This window comes from Vombatus ursinus, unplaced genomic scaffold, assembly GCF_900497805.2.
Source record: "Vombatus ursinus unplaced genomic scaffold, bare-nosed wombat genome assembly UNPS02014784.1, whole genome shotgun sequence".
NCBI lineage: Eukaryota > Metazoa > Chordata > Mammalia > Diprotodontia > Vombatidae > Vombatus > Vombatus ursinus.
The window spans coordinates 11,714,767-11,735,155 of record NW_020954562.1 but is presented as its reverse complement, the minus strand read 5'-3'; the positions used below and the strand labels follow the sequence as shown (position 1 = coordinate 11,735,155).

General features: G+C 38.1%; 2 protein-coding genes and 3 non-coding genes across 9 annotated transcripts in view; 1 reads left to right on the top strand and 4 right to left on the bottom strand.

The window, feature by feature from the left end:
- Positions 1-9,356, top strand: part of SH3D19 (SH3 domain containing 19) — a 221,359-nt gene extending 212,003 nt beyond the window's left edge. For all 5 annotated transcript variants that reach the window (XM_027866830.1, XM_027866832.1, XM_027866831.1 and 2 more), the window contains 3 exons: positions 1,453-1,639; positions 2,129-2,235; positions 5,693-9,356. In XM_027866830.1, coding sequence (XP_027722631.1) covers positions 1,453-1,639; positions 2,129-2,235; positions 5,693-5,809 — 411 coding nt within the window. In that variant the 3' untranslated portion in view covers positions 5,810-9,356. The remainder of the gene's footprint in view (positions 1-1,452; positions 1,640-2,128; positions 2,236-5,692) is intronic.
- A 2,499-nt stretch (positions 9,357-11,855) lies between these two features.
- RPS3A (ribosomal protein S3A) lies at positions 11,856-17,153 on the bottom strand. The gene is made up of 6 exons (XM_027866882.1): positions 17,045-17,153; positions 15,809-15,912; positions 15,184-15,371; positions 12,923-13,131; positions 12,240-12,349; positions 11,856-12,018 (listed from the first exon to the last, which is right to left on the bottom strand). Exons 1-6 carry the CDS (start codon positions 17,104-17,106, stop codon positions 11,897-11,899), a joined length of 795 nt encoding a protein of 264 aa, XP_027722683.1. The 5' UTR covers positions 17,107-17,153; the 3' UTR covers positions 11,856-11,896.
- On the bottom strand, positions 12,123-12,187 carry LOC114046626. The gene has a single exon (XR_003569530.1). It is a non-coding gene; the product is annotated as a small nucleolar RNA SNORD73 (small nucleolar RNA).
- Positions 12,427-12,490, bottom strand: LOC114046625. The gene has a single exon (XR_003569529.1). It is a non-coding gene; the product is annotated as a small nucleolar RNA SNORD73 (small nucleolar RNA).
- LOC114046631 lies at positions 14,407-14,479 on the bottom strand. Its single transcript, XR_003569535.1, has one exon. It is a non-coding gene; the product is annotated as a small nucleolar RNA SNORD73 (small nucleolar RNA).
- Positions 17,154-20,389: the final 3,236 nt, after the last annotated feature.

Sequence of the window (20,389 nt, the reverse complement as noted above, 5' to 3'; positions counted from 1 at the left end):
GGAGCTAGCATGTAAGTAATCCAGTGTGCCTGGTGGCCAGAATAGGAGTTAAGTTAGCAAAGTTATAAAAGACTTGAAAGCCAAGCTAAGGAACATAAAATTTATTCAATGAAGACAGAAAAACCACTGGTGAGTTTTGTCAGGAGGACTAGTATATATAAGGAACATTAGACAAAAGTAATTTGGTGTGGGGAAAGAATAGAGGCAGGAAAACCTACTGGGAGACTATTCTATTTTGGTGGTCCAGGCAGATTGTAATGAGGGCATATATGATAGCAGAGAGGGGACCAATAGGAGACATGAGGAGTGAGGGTGGAGAACTGGCAAGATAGATAACCCCAAGGTTGTGCACATGGGAGAAAAGTAAATGATGATGCCATTGATAGAAATAGTTAAGTCAGTGATCCAAGACAATTCCAAAAGATTCACAATGGAAAATACTGTCCACATCTAGAGAAAACTGTGGAGTCTGAATGCAGATGAAAGCATACTATTTTCACTTTTTTGTTTTTCTGTTTTTTCTTTCTTGTGGTTTTTCCCTTTTGTTCTGATTCTTCTTTCACAACATGATTAATGTGGAAATATGTTTAATGTGATTATACATTAAATACCTATATCAAATTCCTTGCTGTCTTGGGGAGTGGGGAGAAGAGGAAAGGAGGGAGAAATTTGGAACTCAAAATTTTACAAACATGAATGTTGAAAACTATCTTTACATGTAATGGGAAAAAAATAAAATATTGTTTAGAGAAAAATAAGTAAATAAAAGACAAACATAAAGATTGCTAAGAAACTTAGGAAAAAAAGAGATAGTCAAGTTAGAATGAAAAGCAGGTTTAGAGAAGAAGATAATCCTTAAAATGGAGATACCTATAGCATCTACCTTACAGGATTGTTATGAGTCAAAGTAAGGATAAAGAAGTAATATAACAAAAGCATATTCAAACCTTACAGCAATGTATAACTGTTAGCTCTTATTAAAAGCACATATAGGGGCAGCTAGGTGGTGAAGTAGATAGAACTCCAGCCTTGGAGTCAGGAGGGCCTGAGTTCAAATCCAGCCTCAGACACTTGACACGATCTGTATGACCATGGACAAGTCACTTAACCACAATTGCATCACCAAAAAGCAGCAAAAAAAAAGGCACATATAAACTCTGTCATGACATAAACTGTTGTGTTATTTGAAAAAATCTTTAGACTTTGAAATTTCATGGCCCCTTCACTTTCCTTCCACCAAACCAAATGCCTTCTGTGAGGGTAGAGATTATTTCACTTCTGTCTTTGTATCACTAATACCTAGTGTAGTGTCTGGCACAAGTAGGCATTTTAATTAACACTTGTTAAATTTTATTCCAGTGGATATGTTGGCTTTTTAGCTTTGTGGAAACCAGCTTAGAATTAGATTTTACATTTCCTGCCATCCAACTTCTACTTTGTTTTCTTTGACAGAAGGATCGTTGTTCTGGAGAATGGTGTGAAGCGCTCCATGATTTTACTGCAGAAACTAATGAAGACTTGCCCTTTAAAAAGGGAGACCGTATCCTAATCATTGAGCATCTGGACTCTGATTGGTACAGGGGCAGATTGAACAGCACTGAAGGAATCTTCCCAGCAGTCTTTGTTCAGCCCTGCCTTGGTATGATGCTTCCCTGAGAGAGATAGAGATTTTTAGTCTCTAGTAATACTCATGTCTATTTTTAACATCAATGAAAGGATGCTTTACTGCAAAGAGAGGCAGAGGACTTCAAAACTCCAAGCAAGTCCTTTTCCTAGCACTACGCTGAACTTTTAAAAAGTTGTTTCTCTACCTATCATATTTAAAATAATAAAGTAAGCTTTGCATATTTTGTATTTAAACCAATTTAAATGGGTTTTTTTTTTGAGTGGAGGCATCATATTTAAAATTCCTGCCTTCCTAAATGGTTTATTCCTTCTACTGATTTAGCTTTTATGTAAATTTTCCACTATTAGGAGAAACTCTTTCTATCCCCTTTGCAAGTGGAAAAACTTTATGCTTACTTAGAAACAATAAATCCCACGAGGATGGAGTATTTACCAAGATGGGTGCTTTAATAGTATTACACTTTTGCCCAATAGCTTCTAAATCTGTGCATTTATTGGTCAGGTTCCATAGCTGAGGCAAAGTTGATACCTGCTTCAGGACGGAAGAAAGAAAAGGCCAAGGCTTTATATGATTTCCATGGAGAGAACGAAGATGAGCTTTCCTTCAAGGTCAGCTTTCTGCAATTCTTTCAACAGCTATAAAATCTGAAATGTCTTCTTAGCCTTGAAGAATGGATTGGGTGGAAGGAGTATTGATCATAAGCCAAGAATTGGCCTAAGCTCACAAATCTTGGTCTCTAAATTTCTAGAAGCAATTACATTCATAGTTAAAAATTTAGAGGGTGGTAATAATTTGCAAAAGTACTTAAAGCAGTTGATTTGGGCTTATCATCTATGTGATCCAAATGCTCAGACCATGGCCTTGTAATTTTTGTTCTGGAAAATACCAAAATATTTGTAGTTAGAACTAGTAAAGGATAAACCTATTCTGCATCCATGCTGGAGGGACTTCCACATACATGGTATTAAAAGTGGCACATGGATCTGGGCCATCAGGTTTGTGTTGAATCTTTCATGCAGTAAACTTTTAGCCAAAGAGACTAATCACTGAATACATATATTTGACTGCATTTACCCTGAAAGTGGTGCCAAGCAACCTGTACTGTCTAGTATTTTGCCATTATCATCAAGTTGGCATACCACATGAGGAATATAAAAATTAAAGGATATCCAGGATGAAGTTTTTTAAAGTAAATAAAAACTTAACCTATCAATAAGCATTTATTAAGCACCTGCTGTGTGCCAGGACCTGGGTTGTGTCCTAGGGATACAAAGACCCTTCTCTCAGAGATCTTACATTCTCTATGGTAAGGTACTTGTACACATGCAAGTATGTTTAAAATAAGCATATGCAAAATGTATAGCAAATAAATACAGGATAATTTGGTGGGGAGAAATCTCAACAGATGAAGGGACCAGGAAAGTTTTTATGTAGGAGTAAGGGAACCTTTGAACTGAACTTTAAAGCAAACTAGTCAAGTTGAATGATATGACTACTTTTGTGTCAGTGTTAGCTTCCACACAAACAAGTCTCCATGGGGTCCTGGGATCCACCAATACCCTTTCTATTGTTCCCACTCTCTCACTTATCTTCAGCCTCTCCCTGTGTACTGACTGCTTCCCTACTGACATGCTTTCCTTCCTCTATACTACTTCACTTGGTGATATCATCAGCTTCCATGAATCCAATTATCATCTCTGTGCCAGTGATTTTGTAATCTACTTATGTAGCCCTAACCTCTGACCTCTCCAATTCTAAGTGCCTATTAGGTATCTTGAACTAGATGTCTTGTACATCTCTTAAATTGAACATATCCAAAGCTGAGTTCATTATCTTTCTCTCCCATAACACTTTCCCTCCTTCCAAATTTCTCCATCCCAGACTGGCAGGCTCAAAACTCAATTCTCATCCTCAACTCCTCATTATCTCTTAGCACCCATATTCAATCTGTTGCCAAGATCTGTTAATTTTACCTTTGCAGCCTCTCTCAAATATACCTCCTTCTCTCCTCTCATACTGCCGCCACTCTGGTACAAGCCCTGATCTCCTGCCTGGACTACTGCAGTAGCCTGCTGGTTGGTCTGCCTAACCCTCCAGTCCATCCTTTACTCAGCCATCAAAGTGATTTTCCTAAAGTGTAGGTTCAACCATGTCAACCCCCTCTTCTATAAATTCTATTGGCCCCCTGTCACCTATGTGATCGAATATAAAAGCCTCTGTTTAACAATCAAATCCCTTGACAAATCTAGCCTCCCCCACCTTTCTAGTCTTCTACCTTATATGCACAGGCACACGCACATGCACACGCACACGTATTGCATAATCTTTTGGGCTAAAATAAACATCAGAATTGCTGGCTATACTATTTATGGTATGGCAAAAAGTAAAACAGACATAAATAATTATTCACAACACATCATGTGTAAGAAAGCTCACCATCAGTATCACCGTTACATCACTAAAACTGAAGACTTCTCAATTTTTTAAACATAGTCCCACCATTAAATTATCAGGATACTAAAGTCTTCTTTAAAAGTATGTTCTTGTTTCTTTGTAAGATACAACTTGAAACAGTTCTCCAAGAAAGGAAGTTCTCTTCATCCTCCCTCTCTGTACTTCATTCAGACTTCCCATAAAATGAGTGATAGTTACAGAATGAATGATACTTTGTTTCTTTAGCAATATTCCAGTAACAGTGTCTGTCCATGGGAAAAATCTATTGAAGCTCGTGTTACAGTTATAATCCGTGGACCTGAAGGAGCTTAACTCTTTTTATCCTGAATTATTTCATAATTACTTTGCCTAGCTGTGCTCATATAATCCAAACAGACACTAAGAGTTAATGGCAGTTGGCAGCCAATAGTTTTTCTCTCCATTGTCTACGAAGGAAAACCAAAGTCCTAACCCATACAGCTTTTTCTAAGAAGCACCACCAGAACCAGAAATAGAGTCCATTCATCCTTATTCTTTTCAAGGATTTTTTAACATCAGATAGCTACATCAGCACCAAAAGCACCTGAATGTTGTATTGCCTTAGAGTTGGAATCCACGAAATGGTTAGAAACTGTAGAGAAGGAACCAAAAGTCTATTATGTAATGTCACTAACCCTCTGTGAGACTTTGGGCAAATCATTTAATCTCTGTAGAGCATAGCTTCCCTATCTTTTAAGGTAAGACATTGAACTAGATGGTATCTAAGATCTTTAATTCCTATGATTCTAGCTTCAAAAATTCTTGCTTTTATCTTTTGAAGGCTAAAGTAAAGGAGAATTAGAATAGATAGCAAAATAATGAACATAGAGCCAATCTCTACGATAGGTGGAAATTGCAAAGAAAGAAATTTAGGCTTTATGTGAGGAAAAAAACCTCTTCACTCTTAGAGCTGTCCAAAGGTGAAACACTTGGTTGGTAGTAGCATCCCCATCACCGGAGTTTTACAAGCAGAAACCGGATGTCATGATCATTATAGATGGGATTCATGTTCAGGGACAAGTTAAACTAGGTGGTCTCTAAGAGCCTTGCAAATTCTGAAAGTCTGTGATTCAATAATGTTGATCTAGGAAGAAATATTTTATGGTCTTGTGTGTGAGAGAGATGGTTTAGAACGTGGAAGAATAGACACTTAAGAGAACCATGATCTATGGGGGCAAATGAAAGTACAGAGTCTGTAGTTCCTTGGGAGTGCAACTGAAGATTGAAAAATGTTTTTTCTTTTTTATAATGATGAAAGCTAACACAACAAGAGCTCTTTGAAGGCAAGATTAGTTTTGAGAGAATTTTTGTTTGTGGGGAGGGGAATAACGGTGAATAAAAGTGGGGGAAAGCTCAACAGAATGAAAATTCATAAATGCAAGAACTTGAGAAAAGGAAACATCAAACAAACGTCAGATGCCATTTCACCATTGTGTTTTGTCGTCTGTTTTTCTAAGTGTACTAAGATTATCGTTTTGCATAAAGAAAGGAGAGCTGATTCTTAAGATCTCTCCTGTTGGTTAGATAGTCTTGTTCTCAGTGGTTATGCTCAAGAGAAGCTGGTCACCATTTAAAAACCATCTTTTCCCGCAGGCTGGTGATATAATAACAGAGCTGGAATCTGTAGATGAAGACTGGATGAGTGGAGAACGAGCAGGAAAATCTGGAATTTTCCCCAAAAACTACATTCAGGTTCTACAAGCATCCTAAGAGTGAACCTTGTTTGTGCAATGGGAAGAAGCATGTGACTCAGCCAGCACAAAATATTCCTTGCCTTTGGTATCACTTGAACTATTACTTTGACTATCAAATATATGTTTTTGCACTATTTTTTTTTTTTACTGTAAGCAAAACGTAACATGGTACCCTAGAATTTCCTGAAAGTGGAAGAGTTCTGGGTTTTGTTTTACATTTCCATTCATGATAGAAGCATGGACATATTAAACCCACATACTGTGGATGATCTAAAAGAACCCAAGCAGAATTAGCAAGGTCATTTCTAGTTTCCAGCAGGGAAAAATGACAGAGTGGGAAGGGCTTTCAAGCAGGCCACTGCTTGCATAGCTGGGACGCTAACAGTACAAACAAATTAACCTTGCTTATTAATTTTTTTCCTTTAAAAAGACATTTATGCTTTCTACATATCTTAACTATCATGATATGATTGGTAACAAACAACATTTTTGCTATTCAAATGTAATTATAATAGCTTGGGTACATATCCTTTATTTCAAGTGCAGGTCCTGTTTTATGATGGGCAGGCTCATGAAAATCTTCCCAGCACAGGGTATAATAATGCCCTGTAATGGCTCCATTCAAAGTTTGCAGCCTTGAACAGGGATTAGGAGAGAAGAAGGAAAGAATGGTACATTTTAATTCTTGTCACTTTTCTTGCCTTGTGAAACCTCCAAACCAGCCTTGAAATATGCCTCACTAAAGCCCCCAACACTTACCTGCCTGCCATAGTTCTTTCTGCCCCCTCAACATATGCTTTACTTTATTAGGACTATCACCTACCACAGTTTCTGCATCTGAGAACACTCCTGTGACAATTAGTGGTATCCAGAGAAAAATTCATTTTCTTCGAATTACCTCAGTAATACATAAGCTGTAGCTGCTTCTATTGCTGCATTATGAATCATAGGCAGAAGTCTTAGACTGCAGAGCAACTGTCAAAACAGCAAGCAGATCCCCAAAGCAAATTTCTTCACAGAGGTGACATAAATTAGCCCTGTAGTTAATTTCACCCTGGTACTTTTTTGTTTCTTTTCCCTGCTTAGCCTTGTACAGAGATTAAAATAAGTAAAGCCATTGTCCTGCTAGCAGTCATGATGCAGTCCAAGCACCTGGTCAAAGTGTTTGATTTATAAGAACGAATCAATTATAATTTATGAGCCTGAACCAGGGAAGTTGAAGACAATCTTCCAAACACACTGGCAGAAAAGAAATATGTTTAGAAATATGAAACTTTCCAAAGCATGTTGAAGGGGTTGAATTTGGCTGGAAACAAATTTATATAAATCTGATGCCCTGTGCCAAGTACCTTTCAGCTCTTATTATAGCCTTCCCTCAACCAAAAAAAATAAATAAATAAAAATTAAAAAAACAGTCAGTCAATAGTTCATTATGTGCCCAGCACTGTCTATGCAATCTTCAACTTACTAATAGTTTAGAAGTCATTTTTGGTTATTGTTCCTTGTTCTTTGTGGTAGGGACTCTCCAACAGGGTCCTGGTAAGTAGGGTGTTAGGAGTGGGAATGGGAGCTGTGGTGAAGACTTAAAAGACCCAGAGTTAAGCAGCTCTAGGGGCTGGATTCTCCTGCCGGTTGTATTTACCACTTGGACTGTTTTACCAACAAAACCACTTTTGCCTGGAATATCATTTTAAGTATTTTTAAATTAAAATTCTCTGTAATTTGTGTAAACACCCAACTTGGGGGCAAAATCCCTTTTAAAATTTGGGCTTTTAGAAGGGAGTAAACAAGAAAATTTAATAGCTGTAAATCTAATGGAAGTAGTAGTAATCTTAGCTGAAAAAACATTCTGCAAGTCTCTTTGCTCAAGTAACAATAATTTTTTTTTTAAATCTATGAATACTTTGAATTTGTAGATAACTTTTTTTTTTCAAGTTAGTTCACGAAGTTTCCTGGAAAACAGTGAAGTTGTCAATGAAGATGTGAGATCCAGGGATAGAGCTGCCATACGTTGTCACCCGTTCTATCCATGGGAAACCAAAATGTTCTTTGTGGTGTGGCCTTTTAATTTAAGGCAAAATTCACCTAGGTTCAAGATGATTGCTGTATGATGAAGCCAGTAATGTTCACAAGCTCTAAGTCCATGCTAAAACTGCAGATTTTATCAGGCAACTCAAAGATTTGGGAGTAAATTTAGAAGGAAGCCTGCTTCCTGATACAGTATGTTGCCAATCCCTGCCTCCCTTCAGAATTTCTTTAATGGGTGAGAAGCAGTTCAGTTAAAAAGTGTCTCCAGCCAAGGTTATTAAATATGACATGTAGCGAAATGTTTATAGAGTTGAATTATGTGATGGTAAAAAGACCCTTCTGTACAATGCTTGTTATACTGGGCTCTAGTTAAAAAGCTACATTTTAAAGGGGAGTTTGAGAGATATTAAGATTATTTTACACAGTATGATTACTTTCTCCTTTGACTTCAAAGTGCACTTTCCCCTGTAAGAATTAGAGGCCACCATAAAAAATGTCCCATTTTATATGGCCCAGTAGGACAATGTCATGCCTATTGTGCCTTTGTCATGACAGCTGAACAGGTCCTTCACTTAAGCTCTGTGGAAGAAAGGCAGTGAGTCTGAAAAATCAGTAGTCAGTACATTTGCCAAAAGTTATGGCTAAAAAAACCGAAACCAGACTCCCAAGAGGCACTAAAAGCCAGAGACAGAACAGTGCTGTTAATATGTCTTAATTGACTTTATTGACATAAAGCTCTTTCTTAAGATGAGCTGATCTTAAGTAAATGTCGCTGAATAGACCAAGTTTTGAATATGCTCACTTTGATAAATATTAACACACTTGTGTCTTTTGTCAAATTAATAGGTGCCATATCAATCACATTGCAACACCATTCTTTATAAACACTAGTAGTCCAACTAAGTATGTCAAAACTTCTAATAGGAAGTCAGAGATGCTAACGCCTACTTTTCCACTTGCATTTATTTGAAAAAAAGGATTGGGGAAGTTGCTAATTCAGTGCAATATTGCCATCTAGAGACCATTTGGGAGATTGCAACATAATCAGGGCCTTTTAAGCACCCTGAATTCTCCTTGATACCAAGTAACAAATACAATTGATCTATTTTATTGGGTTATTAAGATTGGCATTTTCTTTGCAACATTTGTAATCAGCCAGAGTTTTACGGAGAACAACTCGAGGACCTTGAATTATCTCATTCTAGATGCCAAGTTCCAACTCAGGTTCTTAATCTCATTCTAGACAATTTATATTAAAGTGTTTGCAGTTACCTAGAAATTCAAATATATACTCTAATGCATTATTATAATATAGACAGATTATCCTGAAAGAATTAGGTTATTTGGGTATCTGGAAAAATCAGCCATTTTAAAGACATCTGAAGAAGCCTCACATAATCACAAAGCCTCACATAGAAGTTGTCTTCAAACAAAAGCAACACAAAAAAATATTCATTTCTTAATACTTTGCAAATTAATAGATTAACTCAGGCATTGTGGTATTTGTGTAAATTAAATATGCATTTAGCCAATCATTGTCTGTCTGGATCATACATTCTTAATTTTTTAAGGAATCCTAACTGGGCAGAAAGCATTGCTTGCACCTATATCTTCTCCCTTCAGGGAGTATTTCTACTGACATGTTATTGAAACTTCACATTTCAGAATCACATTCCAGTTAAATGTTGAGTTTTGATAATTAGCCAGGATTTCCATTCTTCTCTCCCTTCAGGGAAAGAAGCTATGATGAGCCCTTTTGGTAGGAAACTATTGACAAACCTACAAAAACTAGCACATTTAGCACTTTCTTTTCTCTAGATCCATGAAGGAAATGAACTATCTCTACCCTTCATGTTTATTGTACTGATACTGATAATCTTTCCAATTTAATACTATAATTCGTTATAATACTATAATTCTGAATGTGATGTTTTATAACATCATCCATTTGCCCATTTACCATCCCACTCACTCCTTCAAAGTGCTACGTACATTAAGTGTTGGGACCCAGTCTCCAGTAATTCTACTGTAAGACAGCATTCAGGGAATGAGAAATCTCATCGAGCCATCTTGCCTTTGCAAATTCTCTGGACAACATTGACCAGTAGGTAAAATGTTGTCCAGAGGGGCAGCTAGGTGGCACAGTGGATAGAGCACCAGCCCTAAAGTTAGGAGGACCCAAGTTCAAATGCGACCTCAGACCAAACACTTGACACCTACTAGCTGTGTGACCCAGGGCAAGTCACTTAACCCCAATTGCCTAAAAAAAAACCAAAAAAATGTTGTCCAGTGATCAGGAATTTTGAGTTTATTCTCTTCCTTGCACCAACATTCAACTTGTTTCTATCGAAGTAAAATAATCCATTTCTCACTTGTCTTTGTTATTGAAGTATTAGGATTAATGATCTTGATTCTGAAGGAAAAAAGGGGAAGAAATAGCAACTATTTTTGGTAATTTATTCTCTTTGATAACATTCTACTAGAGGACCCTAAAGCGGTTAAATGGTTAACCAGATCTTGACTACAAGTTGTGTTCTTCATAATGCATTACCTATCACTTGATATGTTCGTGAAAAATACTAGCATTTATAAAGTGAGAATAATCTTACCTTCAAGATGAAAAATGGGTGGTTAAGCACAGGCATAGAATGGGAAGGGCAATATTGCCTTCCACTTTTCTAATAGCTTTCAAGTTCTTTAATACCAACAATGCTTTTATCATAATTGCTTTATAGGTAATCATTCTCACATAAAAGGAAACATTTCTCCATTGTTTGTAATTTGCTAGTTGAACCTATTTCTACTAGAATTCAAGTTTTCTTCTTGGTTTTTTAGAACGGATTCTGTCACTATTCATTTTCAAATTTCCAACATTTCCCCGTATTTGTGCCATGCTTGTTTTCTGACAAAATCAGGTGCTTTTCCTCTTCCAGAATTGCTATTTGATGGCCAGAGCTGAAGCAAATAGCCAACCTAGAATTATTCAATTCACAAATACTAAGAATCCTTAATAGGGCAGTGGGCTAATTCTATCATTTCTTTTCCTCAGATTCATAAAACTCAAAATCCTGATTGCTCTTAATGTGTTGAAGGTTTTTTTAACGTATTTCAGCTATGCAATAGTGTCAGACTCAGAAAAATCCTTGCCCCATTTTTACTTAGAAATATACATTGTATTTTTATTTTGTTAAGCATTTCCCAATAACATTTAAATCTGGTTTGGGCTATGCTCAGGAGACTTCTGTTCTAGCTAATGCTAGTAAAATTTCTAAGGCAGCTAGGTGGCTCAGTGGGTGGAGTGCTGGAATAAGGAAGACTCCTCTTCCTGAGTTCAGATCTAGCCTCAGACATTAGCTGTGTATGACAAAGCACTGTTTGCCTCAGTTTCCTCATCTGGAAAATGAGAAGGAAATGGCAAACCACTCCAGTATCTTTGCCAAGAAAACCCCAAAAGGGATCATGAAAAGCCAGACATGAACAAAAAATGACTAGAACAACAAAACGTTAAGGTTTCTCTGGATGTCTGCCTCTTTTCTATTGCAAAAATCAAAGAAATCTGCTCCTTATCAAAGGTGAGAAAAAAGGCTACCAAAGATTGAGGCATTAAGGTTTTAAATGAACAAAACAGACTGCCAGTACTGTGTCCTATCCAAAACACAACCAACTTCTCGTCACTAGGGTTATAAGGATTAAATAGATTTGTAAATACTTTGTAAATAAGCTGAGAACTAAACTTATGTCTTTGCTCCGATGTTCACTGTCAAACCTATAATCATTTTATATTTTTGTACCTACTTCATTTATAAAGTGAGATTAGTTTGGCCCAAGCCTTCCATTCCTGCTGAACTCAACTAAGGTCATATCTTGCATGACAATCCCAGTGGTTTTATAACAAGTTTATTTACAGAGCAATCATACAATTTCATTGGATAATATCAAGGCATTTACTTACCACATTTATGAGAAACCTTTCCAAGCAGCAAATACTACTGCCACTTTGATTTATAAACCTTTAAAAAAAAAACCCAAAACCATCACAATGATAAAATTTTTATTTTTCAATCTTTAAAAGTTCTTAGACAGATTCTTGAACTGGTGGTTCATAGCCATCAGCCCTTTCTACTTTTGTGCCCGTTTCATCTCCTGAAGGTTTTCCAGAGCCACCACCTTCACCATGCAGTTCCATTAGCTTTCCCACTAAAAAGAAAAATAAAAGCACATCAACTATTAGGAACAGATGATTTATTTTCAGAACCAAACAGGTATGGAGAGCAATCAAGAATCTCAGGTCTAGATTTGGGAATGTCAGTAAATGAATATAAGCATGGAACATCATTTGGGACCAAAACTGCGGTCATCATTCATTCCCTACCTCTTACTATTGCAATTAAGAAATTCACTATTTCAGTTCTACTTACATTCAAATTTGGGCTTCTTGAGCATCTTGACTTTTCGGACAAATACATCATGGAGGGGGTAAATGGACTGGCAAGCCTTTTCTATGTCTTTTCCAATGCTGTCTGGAATTCTAAAAAGAAATCCTAACATTAAAGTCCATTTCACTAACGATTTAGAAACATTTCTAAAATCTCCATGCTGCATGAGAATATCAGAACAGTGTATTATCATTAGATATCAATTGGGACCGAAACATTTTTCATCATTTATTCCCATGAGAAGCAGCAGTTCAGTCTTAATCTTTTATGGAAGCTTGCATAAAGAGACAAGAACCATACATGCCAAGGCTAGATTGTGATCTTTTATTATTAGAGAAAATAGATACAAAAAAAGAGGAAAAGAAACACTAGTATGCTCTTTTAAACCCTGCCAATTGATTTACAACACAGGGAAGAAAAGGTAGTTCCTGCTCCACAATGAATGTTTAATAAGGTTAAAAGTATCCATTTAAGAGCAAAAGAAACCACATTAAAAAAAAAACCACATAGACTATAACTGGTTAGTAAGTGTCTAGAGAACTGAAAAAACAAAGCTTTTGACTGGCTATTTTCCTGAGTAAATTATGCATTTTTATTATTTTCATGCCAGTGCTTATGAGGCTCAAATTAACTATTTCTATGAAGGCAGAAACCTGGATACTTACAGTTTATTGACAACTTCTTTCAAGTCATTTGTCTGCACCTCTCGGGTCATGATTTCCATCATTTTCTTACGAATTTGACGGACCTGTTGGTGCTGGGCATAAGAGGTCTTACGGATCTGGTTGTTGCGCTTTTTGGTAAAACCAACACAAAAGAGGCGGAGCAAGTACCCATCGGTAGTTTTGACATCAACATGGGCTTCAATCATGGTCTAGAAAATTAGAAGATATTTTCATTTCAACTGCAGGAAAAGTGATCATTTAAATCACTTCCTATTTATAAAATTCTAAAACCTCCAACATCCAAGTTGAGACATGAATACTGCTCTTTGAATCACTACGAATTTCATTTTAAGAACAATATCTGAGCCATCAAAAGCTCTCAAGATAGAAATTTTGGGTAGCCAACTTTCCTGTATAGCTAGAAGACAAAACCTGAACAACTTTTTTGGATGGGAATTTGTCTGTATAACTTCCCTATCTTCTTAAACAGCAGAGTGAACTGAATTTAACCTTTACTGATAATTCATGTTCATATTATAATAATAAAACTGACCTCAGAAACTAGTAATCTATATAGAATTTTATTTGTACCTACACTAAATAGTATTGGGATGAGTTCTTATCTATCTTTTGCCCATGCTGGACACCTTCAAAGAACTTTGAAGCTACACTTCTTAGAACTGTGAGTGAAACAATCTGAATCTGCACAAAAGAGGGGGGAGATCCAAGAAAAAGACACAAGAATGCATCCATCAGTTGTCACTTGTACATAGATTTTATGGTTTCTCTTTTGTTGCCATAGGTACGTTTTTCTTTCTTCCTTTCTTTTTGGCTAGGCAATGGGGTTAAGTGACTTTCCCAGGGTCACACAGCTATTAAGTGTTATGTGTTTGAGGCCGAATTTGAACTCAAGTCCTCCTGACTCCAGGGCCAGTGTTCTATCCTATCCACTGTGCCACCTAGCTGCAGGGTGGGGGGGAGGGGGGCGGCACGCACCCACCATACCTTTTAAAAATGTATTTCCTAATATTCTCTGGAGTTCCAATATATCAAGTGTAATTATAATGATTATTTTCCATTTTTTATCACTACCTAAAAACTCCCTATCCTCTCTCAAATTCAATTATCCTTTAAAAACTGGAACATGTTAAATATAGCAATAAAATGTAAACAGGATCTCTTTCTGTTCTAAATAAGCTTTTTAAGATTCTTAGTCCATTAAGCTCTTTTATCACTATTAAATCCAAGCTAAAAAGCTTTTTTTAACAGTGAGAGAAATTCTAGAAAATACAAATAACTAACTAGTATCAAGTTATTTTAAAACACAATATACCATAATGAAAATTAATTACATTGAAAGTGAAGGTGAAAATTAAATGTACAATCCCCTCTTAGGATCTGCAAGATAAATTCTCTACCAAACATGCAATCACTAAAAGAAAGGTGTCTGAAAGTTCCCAGAAAACTTACCTACTTTACAGGGGAATGTCAGAAAAAATGCAAGGGTATAATCACTACAGATCATTTGGGCCCGAAACATTTTTGTCATCATTCATTCCCATAGCTGTCATTTAAAAAATCTTGATGTGCAAGTGCTTCTTCCTGACATGCATTAGGTAAAGAGTGAGCAAACGGTCCAAAACTACCTTTACATCTAGACTGCTACTTAGAGAAACACCAGAATACCACTGCATTCTCCTATGAGTCTTGACAGTTTCAAATCTCATCAGATGCAACAACTTTGCTATGCTAGCAAGACTATTATCATTTCCATCTGATTAAAGAGTAAACAGGCTCAGAGATTTTGCCAGTGGTCCCAAGACTAAGCAGCAGACAACTGAGATGAAGCCTCAAGTTTTCTGATTCCAATGCCATTTATATTACACTATGTTTCCTTCCTAGTATTACCTGTGATACTAACAAGTAAATACTAGTTTTTATTTAAGGGCCAGTTAGGAAATTACTTGTTTATCCTAGAAACTAAAATGCCTATGTTATTAAACAAACTATGGTTCTATATCCTCTATACTAAATAAGTTTCTATCAATGCTCTCTTTAACCCCACTGGCCAACTCTCACCACACACAAAAAGTCAGTCCAGAACCCAGCTCTACATGTTTTACACACACTGCCTACACATTTAATTGAAAAAAAGAACTTAACAACTGTCCTAAGTGACTTGTCCCTATAATCTTTCATTGTGAACTAAAGTGCTGCAAGGAATGCTATAACTATCTAGTCATGCAGAATACAATGCTTACCTGCCACTTTTTGACCATGGAGCACATCTTGTCCCGGGTAAGGTCCATTCCATGGAAATTAGTCAAACAGTTTTTACCCTGAACATCTTCAGTAATTAACTTGAATTTACGAAAAGCAACCTCATCATTCTGCAGATCAGCAAGGCTCACTTCAAAAACTCGACCCTTCAGACCATCAGAGGCAATTTCTATAAAACAAAATCAGGTTTCTTACTACTATTAGGAACTAAAACAGCAACATCAAACCTTCACAAAAAAGAGCTGTCACAAAGCCCCTTAGCTCAGATGTTAAAGTTAGCATCATTTAGGCAATAAGGTAAAAAACTATTTTAAAAACTCTGTAACAGTTAATGAAGCATCTGGGGCACTAATCCACCTCAGAGAGTTATTGTGAAGAAAGGATTGTATAAACCTCAAGAGGGTTTATGATTATTACATGTCTAAGCTGTATTCAACTGCATTAAAAGCTCTTGCTACTCTTATCACAGCTATCAATTGTTTTCCCCAAACTTTACTCCTGACATCACCACCTTGATTCCATCACTTCTCAGCATCCAGGGGGAAAAATGGTTTGCAAAATAAACTATTCCAAGCCACACACACAAACCAACAACTAGATATTTACTTGTTCCTTGGGTCCTTGTAACCAGTGTCTTGCCGATATTTCGAATGTTGAACATAGCTGGTGCTTTTACATCATACCAATCCTTCTTTGAAAATGGATCAACCCTTTATGAATGGGGGAGAAAAAAAACCCAGAAGTTAGCTATTTGTTATTTCTACTGGTATACTAGAAAGAAAGCTGGTCTTAAAAAGATTCTGATCTAGGCCCTCTCAAACACATACAAAATGAGACCACTGGAAATTTACTTTACTTTTCACTGCCCCTGGCCAACAGCGATAAGAGCTACAACAGTGGAATTCTCATCCCCGTTATACACTAAGGAAATCCATAAACATGGCCACCGAGCACTCAATCAAAGTGTGCCGTAACTAAACTTGAACAAATTATTCTTCTTAGGCAGTTACATAACATAGCTGATAGAGCACTGAACTTGGAGTTCAAATCTGGCCTTAACACATGCAGCAAGTTCATTAAAGGCCTCAGTTTCCTCATCTTTAAAATTTGTGTGATCACAATAGCACCTATCCACCCCCCAAAGTTGTTGTGAGGATCAAATTAGAAAATATTTGTAAAGGGCTTTGCAAACTTTAAAGGGCTACAGGAATGCCTTCTATTACTAGGAGGTCACTGTGACATACAGGGTATTTAACTAGCAACCACCAGGCTGGCGTGTGCATAGGCAGGGCAGCCTCAAACAATTATTCCGTACAGATTTTGCAACTTAAATACAAGTGCAGTTTCACGCACAGTTTCTCCACTGCATGGAATTCAACTTTGAATGCCCACTTTTCTTAACTTTCTCAGGACATAATTAAGGAAGCGAACAGCTGTAACAAACGCTTCCCCCCGCCCTCCGCCCCGGCTCCGCGGCGGGCCCAACCAGGCTGGCGTGGGGCTCCGGGGGAATCGAGGCAAGTCACCCAGGAGGCGCAAAGAGGAGAGCGGCCCCTCGTGGGGTCGGGCCTGGGCGCGACGGCGGAGCCGCAAAGCTGCGGGGACTGGCGTGCCCCCCGCCCCGTGCGCACCGGGGCCGGCGCCTTCCTCCCCAGGTAGCCGGAGTCGTGGCTGCGGCCTCCGCCGGCCCCAGGCCCCGGTCCGAGCCCCGGCGCTGGTCGGCCTGGGCCGAGCCCAATCCATCCGTCATCCCGGCCATCCCTCCTGCACCGCGGCTGCAGGCCCATCCGTCCGCCTCGGGGGACCCCCGCCGTGGGACCCCCGGCACCAGTCACCACTTACACTTTCTTCTTGGCTCCCTTTTTGCCTCCTTTGGTGAGGCGCTTGTTCTTGCCCACCGCCATGATCCCGCTCTGAAAGCCAAAAGACCGAAGACGCAGCTCGCGCGAGACTTTAGGAACCTGGGGCGGGGCTCGTCTCCGAAGCTTCCTCCGGCGTGTGCATCACGCGTTTTTCTACCCTGATCCAAACCGTCGCGAGATCTGGGAGAGAGTAGCCGGTTTCACAAGAGTGGCTTCAGCGCCCCCTGGCGTTCGGAGGCTGCACAGGCCTCAGGGCTGCCGAAGGAGCCACGGAAGCGGAAGTGGTCCCAGAGGTCGTGATGACGACGACGACGGAAACGCCAACGCTAGAGTTTGTTACTGAGGCGCGGAGAAAGCAGCTGTGGGGTTGTGGAGACTTGAGGTCGTCTGGTCCAGCCCCTTCTTGTTATAAATGAGGTTACAGAGAGGCGGAGAGGTTTTCCAAAAGTCTTGTAGGCAGTTTCGGCAGAGCTGTACCTCAAACCTGGCTTTTATGTTGTGGATTTGCTCCCCCATCCCCCACCCCCCACGACCCCATCACTGCTGGCCCACACTATTGTAAAAGAAATCTCTTTGGTTTCCCTGACTCCGGCCTCCCCACTCGAATCCATCCGACAAACATGAGTAAAAATGAGTAAAGCACAGGGCTTACTTTACTGCTCTGCACAGGAGACTTCATTGGCTCCCTGTTGCCTCTCCAGGACCTCTTAACCTGGGCAGCGTGACCTTGGTTTTTATAGAAACTAACTTCCTTTGTAATCCTAAGGGGTTTTTTTGTTTGTTTGTTTTGTTTTTGTTTGTTTGTTTTTTTTGTCTAGGCAATGGGGTTAAGTGACTTGCTCAGGGTCACACCTAGTGTTATGTGTCTGAGAGCAAATTTGAACTCAGGTCCTCCTGAATCCAGGACCGGTACTCTATCCACTGCGCCACCTAGCTGCCCCTAAGCCTATGTTTTTTATTTTGTACATCTAAAAATACTATGACAAAGGTTAGTCCCTACTCTAGCCTTTCTCAATCTCCCCACAACCTGTCTATCCAGGTAATTAGACATTTTGCCTCATGTATTCAAGCCAGTCTGCCTACTTCCTGTGCCTTCTGTAAATATATGGGGGTCATCACATTTAGAGCATTAATAGTTCTGTTTATAAAGAGCTTTAACGATTTCAAAATGCTTTATGTACATTCTCCTTTGATCATTGCAACAACACTACATAATGTACCTCTATAGATTCATCATCTACATTTTATAAATCAAGAAACAGACCAAACTTCCTTAAATTGCTTTCAAAGCTAAAAGGTGGGAAAGTAAGGTTGGTTTGTTTATTTTTAAATCAAGACAGTTTGTAATTGCTCTAGAGCTGAAAGAGACTTGAGAAGACATCTAGTCTAACCCTGTCTTTTTACTGGGGCCCAGAAGGTTAAGTAACGCGCCCAAGGTCACATGGCAATCTCCAGGTGCAAGATTTGAACCCAGGGCTGCAGACCCAGCCATCAAGGTCTTGTGCTATGTGCTTTCTTCACAACACAGCTCAGTTACACTTGCTTCAAGCCTTTCTTGAATCACCTGCCTTCACCCCCTCTTGATTCTTAGTGCCTTGGCTTCTCCAATGACTTTGTAATCGCTCAGTATATACTTCACATACTTCTTTGCGTGTGTGTTGTTTCCCTCTAATAGAATATAAGTTTCTTTAAGGCAGGAACTATTTCATTTTTATCATTGTATCACCAGCACAGTGTTGTTAGGTGCTTGATGTCTTGAAGCTGGGAAAGGGGAAGAAAAGAAAATTATAATGGGTGAAAAAACTAACATCAACGTAAAAGTCACCTGTTACACTCCTTACTGGCCAAGCACTAACCCTGAATAGAATATGAGTGTTACCTTTCTCAAATAACACTTGCATTTTAACAAGGGCCCTCTGACAGCAGCGAAGTACCTCCAACCTCTAGAATTTCAGACATCAGTGATGTGGCTAATAAGGTTATCTGTTTTTAGGTGTGGAAGAGGATTGACTTTAGAAGCCTGTTTTGCTTACCTACAGAGAAACTCCTGATGAAAACAATTCTGTTTATACAGTTCCAATAGTAAGCAACTTCAGAACATACTTGAAGGCTATGCCCAATTGTTTCAAATTTTTTTAAAAAAATGATAAAAAAAAAACGTGGATTTTCAACCCATTTTATTTTAATGGTAGTAGACATTGTGAGCTTCAGATTCAATTTCCTACGGCAGTTATTTTTCTAGTAGTAAAGTTGAATTGAACTAAGCCACCCACATTTTATTCATAGTAAGAATGGTTCACATTTATGACATATACATAAGAATGCAGTTTGTAGCAAAGAAACAGCATCAAATCTAAGGGGAAATTGAACTCATTAGTATCATATTCTAATCAACTAAGCTACTCAGACCATAATGATATAATTTTCATGTATATGTTTTCTTCCAGTTTAATCTTCAAGTGCTTATAGGATGATCTGGCTTAACTGGATCTCACGCTAATATTTCTACAAACTGATTATTCCCTTCATGCTTCTCCCTGTTGTATGAGGCAATACTCTTCATAATCTTCTATCATATTCTCTAACATTTTTTAAATGGCAACAGAAAAACAAGTGTTTGATAGTCAAGTGGTTCCTAGCCTCTTTTGTTCTTTTTGTGATTGCTTTGTTTTCAGTAGGACAGGATGATAGTCCCTGAGGTCTCTTCCTTAATCCATTTCCCAATTTTTAGCATCAGTGGCTTTTCATTTTATCAGGTTGTATCTATTTTAATTGCATATCATATTGTTTCATCTTTATCCTTCTAACTTACTGTTAATTTGACTGTGTGGGTATGCAAGTAAATCTGCTGATATATATGAGTATGAATACAGTATAGTATAGTGAAAAGAGCACTGGAATTAAGATTCAGCATGCCTGGTTTCTGCCACTTTATTACATAGTAGTGAAAACTGAGGCCAGAGGTAGTGACTTACTCATTCTCAATCAATAGATGACTTGAAACAGGACTTGAACCCAGGTATTCTGACTTGTATTTTTTTCACTGTTTAAACATGTTTTCTCTTCAATAATAATTCTCCTCCTGTTTACCTCACAGAGCTATTGTGAAAAGCAAATGAAATGTGCAGGTAGCACATTTAAAATGAAAGTTTTCCCTGAACGTAAAGTATTATATTCTTTTATGATACTTAACTTGTTTAATGATGGAACAACGGCATTGTATATTTCTTGTAAATTTGTTAAAGCAAAAAAATTCTCTTAATTTATCTTTAATTTGTCAGTAAGTGGAATCATAGAATGTTAGAGTTGGAAAGAACCTTAGAGA

Coding starts and splice junctions, on each gene's coding strand:
- RPS3A (XM_027866882.1), bottom strand. CDS start 17,106: ATGGCGGTGGGCAAGAACAAGCGCCTCACCAAAGGAGGCAAAAAGGGA. Junction 15,913..17,044: donor AAGGGAGCCAAGAAGAAAGT/GTAAGTGGTGAC, acceptor CCATTCATAAAG/GGTTGATCCATTTTCAAAGA. Junction 15,372..15,808: donor TACAAGGACCCAAGGAACAA/GTAAATATCTAG, acceptor TTTGTTTTATAG/AAATTGCCTCTGATGGTCTG.